The sequence below is a fragment of the Canis aureus genome, chromosome 11 (assembly GCF_053574225.1).
Source record: "Canis aureus isolate CA01 chromosome 11, VMU_Caureus_v.1.0, whole genome shotgun sequence".
In the NCBI taxonomy this organism is placed as follows: Eukaryota; Metazoa; Chordata; class Mammalia; order Carnivora; family Canidae; genus Canis; species Canis aureus.
This window is the reverse complement of record NC_135621.1, coordinates 10,990,117-10,998,736: the sequence shown is the minus strand read 5'-3', so window position 1 is coordinate 10,998,736 and position 8,620 is coordinate 10,990,117. Positions and strand designations below refer to the sequence as shown.

Below are 8,620 nucleotides of genomic sequence, written 5' to 3'. Positions count from 1 at the left end.
ACCCCCACTATATATTTATTTTAGGTAACAAAGGTAGATTTTCACTCAAGGATCATAACATCTACCCCCAGAGGACATTACATGTATTTTATGAGATATGTGTATATAAATTAATTATCAAAATGTATAAATTTTAATGTATGCTATTAAAAAAAAACTACACCACAGTCCCAACATTTTCATTTTTGCAGACTATCTTCCAGGCCTTATAAGTTAACAGGAACAAGGCAAGGATGTCCATTCTCACCACTTCTATTTAACAATTTATTAAAGGTTCTAGCCAGAGCATTAAGACAAGAAAATCCAATAAAAGGCACTTGGATTAGAAAGAAGTAAAACTATCTCTATTTGGGTATCTCTATTTGCATTTGTAGGAAATCCCAAGGAATCCACTAAAAACCTATTGAAACTAATAAATGGGTTTAGCAAGCTTGAAAGATACACGATCAAATGTATTTCTATACAGTAGCAATGAACAAAAATGTAAACATTTCATTGACATTAGGATCAAAAATAAAATACCTAGGAATAAATTTAATTTAAAAAATGCAAAACAAAGCATTATTGAAAGAAATGAGAGAAGACATAAATAGAAAGACATCACATGTTCATGGATCAGAAGACTCAATATTAAGATGGCAAGACCCCAACTGGCTGTTTTGCAGAAATTGACAAGCTGCTCCTAAAATGCACGTGGAAGCACAGGGGACTCAAGTAGTCCAAAAGTCATGAAAGAGAAGAACAAATTGGAGGACTCACTTTTCTGGATTTTAAATTAAAGGTAACTGGGACAGCATGGTGCCAGCATAACAATAGATGTGTATATCAACAGGCTAGAATCAGGACCCAGAATCCAGAAATAAACCTTCACTTCTATGATCAGTTGATTTTTGATAAGGGTGTCAAGAGAAGTGAATGAAGAAAGAATAGTTTAAGAAATGGAGCTGAGAACAAGTGAAACTGGATATCCACATGCAACAGAATGATGTGGGACCCTTACTTCACCATACACAAAAATTACCTCAAAATGAATCAAAGTACTAAATGTAACACCTAAAACTATTTAAATTCTTAGAAGAAAAACAGGAGTAGGGGCAGCCTGGGTGGCTCAGTGGTTTAGCGCCACCTTCAACCCAGGGCATGTGATCCTGGAGTCCCAGGATCGAGTCCCCACATCGGGCTCCCTGCGTGGAGCCTGCTTCTCCCTCTGCCTGTGCTGTCTCTCTCTCTGTCTCTCATGAATAAATAAATAAAATCTTTAAAAAAAAAGAAAAGAAAAGAAAAACAGGAGTAAATCTTCATGACTTTGGCAGGCAGTAGTTCCTTAGATATAACACGAAAGCATAGACAGCAAAAACAAATGAGCTACGTCAGACATCATCAAAATGGAAAATTTGTGCTTCAAAGGACACCATGAAAAAGTGAAAATAAAATCCACAGAGTGGGAACCTTTGTTTCTTTTTCTTTTTCTTTTTTTTTTTTTTGCAAATAATATTTCTGATAAAGGGCCTGTATGTAGAACATATAAACAACTTCTATATCTCAATAAAAAGAAAAGTAATCCAATTTAAAAATGGGTAAAAGATCTGAATAATTTCGTCAAAGAGGTCATACAAATGACCAAGTGCATTTAAAGATAATTCATATCATTAGCCATATGGGAAATGCAAATCAAAACCACACTGAGGGGTGCCTGGCTGGTTCAGTCAGTAGAACCTGACTCTTGATCTTGGTGTGGGGAGTTCAAGCCCCACACTGGGTGCACAGATTTTTAAAAAATAAAATCTTTAATAAAAAAAAAACACTTTGAAATATCACTTCACACCTACTGAATGGCTATAATCAAAAAGTCAGATAATGACAAGTGTTTGAATGTGGGGTAACTGGAACCCTCACATTCCAATTATAAATAACAAACGGTGCAGCTGCTTTGGAAAACAATCTGGCAGTTCCTCAAAAGGTTAAATATAGTTACCACATGACCAAAAAATTCCACTCCTATGTGTATAATTAAATTAAAATATATGCCCACAGAAAAACTTGTACGTGGATGTTCACTGTAGCATTTTATAATAGCCAAAAAGTGGAAACAACCCACATGTCCTTCAACTGATGAACAGAGAAAGTCAGCGTGCTATATCCATACAACGGAATATTTATTTGATAATAAAAGATGAAGGTCTGTTGCCTCACTGCACTAATGAAACCACGATAGGTCAGTTGCAGCTCTGCTGGAGCTTCCTGCAAAACTTCGGCCAGGGTTCCTGATTTTTGCCCCATCAGCTCAAACCAACATGGTCTGTTCCAGAAATACAGCTTTCATAATATGCTACCAGTTTTTCCATCAGTCCACAAAGGATATAGGCTTCATCAGATTAGACTGCATGACCTTCCTTGCCTAGATTATCCAAGACATCTATCCAATAAAAGGGACAATGCTAGTTTTTTTAATCTTAAAAAAAAAAAAAATGAAAGCACTAATACATGCTACAACACAAAGTCTGAAATCATGATGTTAAGTTAAAGTCAGTCACAAAGGACCACGTATTGTATGATTCCATTTCTATGAAATGTCTGGAACAGACAAGTCAATAGGGACAAAATAAATTAGTAGTAACCTGGGGCTGGAGGAGTTGAGGGGATCCAAGCCAAGTCAAGCCATACCGTGTTTCTTGCGGGGGGGGGCGGGATTAAAAATGTTCAAAAATCCATTGTGGTGGTTGTAGCTCAACTCTGTGAATAGACTAAGAGCCACTCAGTTGTACACTTCAAAGGGGTGAATTGTGTGTAAATTATATCTCACTGAGGCCATTTTTCAAAGGTTGGAATAACAGGATTTTCTCTTAACTTTTTCTTTTACCATTTAATAATAAAACTCTAAAAAAATAAAAATAGAAATCACTCTCCGAGAAAATAATTTTCGAAAGTGGAGTATCTTCAAAACAATGTATTCCTAAAAGAAATGACAATTACGGGACATGATGGACAGTAGTAATCACACTGACTATAAAAATGTATCAACACGTCGCATAAATTCCACTTACACAGTGTTCTATGTCAATTATATCTCCAACTAAGAAAAAAAAAAAGTACACCCAACTCAGAAGGTAATTTCCAGGAATACAGTCTCAGGTGACATGGGTCTGGCCAGCAGGGATGGAGCAAGCAGCAACCTGGCAAGATGAGCAATTGGCAAAAGACCAGCACCCTGAAATGGGTGTCAATAATACAAGAGGTATAATTACAGTTTCTCTTATCATGGCTTCAAATCGTTGGCAGAGATCACCCACAATGATCATGGAAGTTAATAAAGGCATTGTCGTAAAAATAAAAAATAAAAATAACTTTTGAAAGTACAGTTTTTAAAAAAAAAAAAAACACACATCATAACTTTTTCTTGCATTTATGCCCAAGGCTACCAGTTTTCATGATAACAGATGTTGAAATCAGTACAGTTTTCTATGATTAAATGAAGTTAAAAATCTCTGCTAGCACAAACACCTTAAAATAAAACTCCAGTTGGGGCCGCCTGGGTGGCTCAGTGGTTGAGCGTCTGTCTGCCTTCAGCTCAGGGCTTGATCCCGGGGTCCTGAGATTGAGTCCTGCATCGGGCTCCCCATAGGGAGCCTGCTTCTCCCTCTGCCTCTCTGTGTCTCGTGAATACACAAAATCTTTAGAAAAACAATTTAAAAATAAAAAATAAAACTCCACTTACAGACATCCTATTTTAGATCTCGATTCTCTGATGCTATGATGTTCATTTTGTGTTGAGTAGGAAAAAAAAAAAAAGATAATTACTTCGAGCAATCTCAAATAAAATTAAGTTTCTTGATTATGTTTAGATATGAAAAGTTGCCTGGGGGTTAACCTATTCAGTCTCAAATTCTGAAATCTGGAAGACACTTGTGGAGATGATTCTTCTACCTGTTAGGACAACAATAAGGATAAAGTTAATCTGGTGAAAATATTGTCAGTCTCCCCCGTGTACTTGGACTCCCTCTGGCCGCTGCTACGGCAGACCCAGTACATTGTCCCCACCCCGTGGAAGACGGGAGGGCCCCGCGCAATCAGCTGCTAGCTCCTTGTGGGATTGCATCTACTTCTGCTCCCGGTGGCTCTCCCAGCACCCAGCTCTGGGACCGGCGTCAAGAGGGGACACTGCTGAATGAGTACACACAACGTCCAACGGTGTGGCCACGGCTTACTTGGGGAGCCCACTTCCAAATTAAAACGTGGGCCCCCCAAAAATAAATAAAAATAATAAAAAATAAAACGTGGGCCCTTTGTTCAAAGATAAGAATTTCAAGATGGCAAGTGCACAACTGTAAAAGAAGTATGGACCAGTTTCGAGCACAAAGCCCCGTGTGACGGCTTACTCAGGGTGCACATCCGTGACGCCATTCTTGGGTGTGGCAGGATGCCACCTGCCCTGCCAGGATCACTGGTACCCTTAGTGATTCCTGAGCAGCAGGCAGTGGACCAGTATGGCCATGAGAACGGCGACTCAACCCCTCACGATGCTGTGTTCAATTTAGAGCACTGTACTGGCTAGCGTTAGCTGCCAACTTGGCTAAGCCGTGGTACCCAGATTTTTGGCCCAATAGTATTCCAGATGTTTCTGTGAACACATTTTTTAGAAGAGATAACCATTTAAGTCAGTGGACGATGAATATGGCAGGTCACCCTCCATAATGCAGGTGGGCCTCATTCCATCGACCGAAGGCCTTCACAGAGAAGAGACTGCCCTCCTCCCAGAGAGAGAATCCTCCCTGCCTTTGGACCCATACTGCAATACCAAGTCTGTGGGTCCCCCGCCTGCTGGCCCGCCCCGCACACTGGGGACTTGTCAGCCTCCATGATCGTGAGCCAATTCCTTACATCAATCTAAATGGATGACAGGTAGGCAGGTAAATAATAGGGTTACAGACACAGCCTACTGGTTTGTTTTACTGGAGAACCCTGATAAATAAAAGAACTATCTTTATTCAGGGATTTTTGTGATTACATCCTTCCAAGGTTTTTTTTTTAATACTTAAATGTCATTTTCTTTCAAAAAATTCTGGAAATTACTGCTTTATATGATAAATTTTAGAACATTTATACATATGCTTTTGTTTAAAGGGACATTTCTGTTTTTCCCTTTTGGTGGTGGGACGCTAGGCAAAACAAAACAAAAAACAAAAAACAAAATCAGGACATTTTCTTTTAAAGCTTTTTTTTCAAGACCCAAAGCTATGAATCCACAGAAAAGCCAAAGCTTTCCTCTGGGAGTGGCTCTGGCATTAGGACCTGCAGAATTTAAATGCTGACCTGGCTCTGAGGTAGCCCTGTGGGTATGAAGGAAAGGAATGGGGACAGCCCTGGTCACTGAATTTTGAGCTTTCAGAAATCACACAAACTCAATGCACTAGGAAGTCTAGAATTATGGAAATACCGAATTTATTCCTAATTCATCAGTCCTGAGGCTTTGAATTCTTAGTTTCCTCATTTCTAGGGAGTTCCGGAGGTGTCACGCACTTTTGGCAAGCCTTGTGAGAGCCCTTATCCTCTCCAGTTAGAGAGCTTTGCTTGCGCTGAAGCCACGGTGCAGTGACGTCAGCCAGCGCTGGCCATCTGGGGTTCACAGACCTTCTGTAGTGTTGGAATTGGCCAGAGCTTCAAAGCTTTGGCAAGCTCAGCAGTGAAGATGGGTAATGCTGTCACTGTCTCTTTGTGCCATCACAGAAACCACAACCCACCCATCCCATGCTGGTGCGAAGAAATAAAAAGGAAGAAACTTTTAGAAAAAGACTCTGGAATTTTCTGCTCCAGGCCAAAAGCCTTATTATATCCCAGGGTCTTTGTAAGAGGTAACACATTCAATTTCAGAATGAGATGTTTTGCTGAGATGGAAATTCCACATCAATGAGTCTATCTGGAGCACAGAATGAAGCTTAGAATTGGCAGGGATCCTACTACTTCCAAGAAGGAAAAAAAAGAAACTTCCTCTTTTCATTATGCCAACTTTTATCACTTTCCTTACAAAACCTGTCCATCAGCCTCTTTCTCCAATCCTGATTAATGGTAACTGGATCCGGGGCACCTGGGTGGCTCAGTGGTTGCACATCTGCCTTTGGCTCAGGTCGTGACCCCGAGGTCCAGGATCGAGTCCCACATCAGGCTCCCTGCATGGAGCCTGCTTCTCCCTCTGCCTGTGTCTCTGCCTCTCTCTGTGTCTCTCATAAATAAATAAATAAAATCTTAAAAAAAAAAAATGGTACCTGGATCCTCCCTGGAGGCCAAGGCCGGAAGCCTAAGACCCATGCTCCAGCCTGCCCTGCGTCCCTATATATAACTGACCACTAAGTCCCTAAGCATCTCTTCTCCAACCCCATCGCTATTACCTGACTTCAGAGCCTAATGATTCTGTTCAAGCTACCGAAATAATCTTCTTGCAAGGAACTCGTCCCCTACAGCCTCCCAAACATAATCTACTAAACTCCAAAGTGACCTTCACAAGTTTCAATTCACAGAACTCTTAAAATGCATCTAGTGTTCTCCATCACATTCAGGAGAACATTCAACCCCCTCTGTGTCCTCCCAACCCTTCCAGGATCCTCAGCTCAACCTCCATGTGCACGCTGTGCTCCAGCCACACTACTCCATACTTGTGACTGCCTAACACACCAAGATGTCACACGCTGCGCCTGCCAGGCACGCTTAGAGACCTGTTGCACTGTCTCCATTCCACGTGGGGTGGGAGGCTTACTATAATTCTCCCTTTAGAACTGCACTTGGTCTTGGCAGGTTACAGGAGCACTTTCTCCTCTGGGCTCCCTCCCTGGCCCCTTCTCTTTGTCACAGCCTTGAAAGCCTAAGGACGCGGTATAACAAGTCTACCTGCTGGCACCCACAACACCCACAGCAATTCTTAAGCTTCTTTTGGAACTTCATTTGGAGATCATTGATAATAAATTCACCAGCTGCTTGGGTGGAGAGCGGATATTAAAGTGAGGCTGTGGCCCAAAAAAGGGGTGGTGGGTGGGTGATAAGGAAGATAAGCAGAAAGGAGGTGCAGATGACAAGTTCCACCCCACACGACACCCCACAATCCAGAGACTGAGTTCGCCTAGAGGGCTGGCCTCAAGCCCAGTGACGCACAGTGCTAGGCTCAACAGGGCCCAGGAGAAAGGACAGTGATAGAGGTGAGAGAAGACATGTCTGGAAGTGCCACGGCACACTGTAGCACTGATGGAAAGTACACAGCCCGTTCTAGGTGCGCTGGAGTTCACGATACTCAAACCCGGGGCAGGCAAGAACGTGGCTCCTACCATCCGGATCTTGCTGGGACTTTCGGCATCACTCAGGCCGCAGCCTCTCTTGGACACACGAAGTATTGATGGGTCTTCCTCTGTATCCACTTCATCAAATGCCGACGACTTCCATTCTCCTGGAAAGGCCAACGTCCTGTCTTCCGCCACAGAGGCCTGGCTTTCAGGGACACCGTGTGCCACGCTGTTGGTGGGGACAGGAGGCAGTGGCTTGGCCGATAGCTGCAGGCTCGGTCCTTGGTTCTCTCCAGAGCCCTCTGACAGGGGTGCAAACTCTGCTGGAGACGCACAGCTCATGGAGAGCTTGTTTTGCAAAAAATGTTTTAAACGAGTTTTCCTGGGAACACTGTTTTTCAGAATTGCACTCCGGAGGTGACACTCTTCGGCGATGATGTACACTCTGCAACGGCCCCTGGTCACGGCGGTATAAACGTGCTGCCAGTGCTGGCGGCCCGCCTTCCCGACCACATACACGACTGTCTTCTCCTCAGACCCCTGGGAGGAAACAATGCATTAACGAGAGTTAGTACTGCCAAGTGGGTTCATGTCCTCAGTCTCCCAAGGTAGAAAAGAGAGAAGTCCTCAACGTGCCACCTGGCCAGAATGTTCACATAAATCCACCTTACAGCCCCACTCTATTCATTATCCAAGAACCTGTACTTCCTAATTGTGCGGTTAAGTTCAAGTCTTATAAATCCACAACTAGTGGGCCCCTGAGGGGCTCAGCCACTGAGCATCTGCCTTTGGCTCAGGTTGTGACCCCAGGGTCCCAGGATCGAGTCCCACGTCAGGCTCCCTGCATGGAGCCTGCTTCTCCCTCTGCCTGTGTCTCTGCCTCTCCCTCTCTCTCTCGATGTCTCTCATGAATAAATAAATATTTTTAAAAATAAAAATAAAATAAATAAATCCAGAAATAGCATGTAGATACCCAGCAATAAACTTGAAATACTGCATGCAGTGTCAGATCATCCCTAATAAAAGAATTTTCAATGATCATATGGGCTCTATACATATGGGCTATTTATACAGCAAAAAATAGACACCTTAGGTATGGATACATTTATTTGTTTACCGTTATATCGAGTATCATCCATATAGAGACATTTGATATACTATTCTGCAAACATCAAAGATGCTTTAGGGGCACCTGGGTGACTCAGTCAGTTAAGGGTCTGCCTTCGGCTCGGGTCATGATCTGAAGATCATGGGATCAAGCCCCACATCGGGCTCCCTCCCTGCTCAGCAGGGAGTCTGCTTTTCCTTCTCTCTCTGCCCCTTCCCCCGCTCATCCTCCCTCTCTCACTTACTTT

The 8,620-nt window shown here is 42.7% G+C and overlaps 1 protein-coding gene across 9 annotated transcripts in view; it reads right to left on the bottom strand.

The window, feature by feature from the left end:
• Window positions 1-2,836: 2,836 nt before the first annotated feature.
• The window catches only part of HELB (DNA helicase B), a 31,397-nt gene continuing 25,613 nt past the window's right edge, over window positions 2,837-8,620 (bottom strand). For 6 of the 9 annotated variants that reach the window (XM_077913744.1, XM_077913745.1, XM_077913747.1 and 3 more), the window contains one exon: window positions 5,423-7,805. In XM_077913744.1, coding sequence (XP_077769870.1) covers window positions 6,930-7,805 — 876 coding nt within the window. In that variant the 3' untranslated portion in view covers window positions 5,423-6,929. Of the gene's footprint in view, window positions 3,925-5,422; window positions 7,806-8,620 lie in introns of those variants that run through there. The other 3 variants (XR_013388767.1, XM_077913746.1, XM_077913751.1) reach the window with 3 other exon arrangements.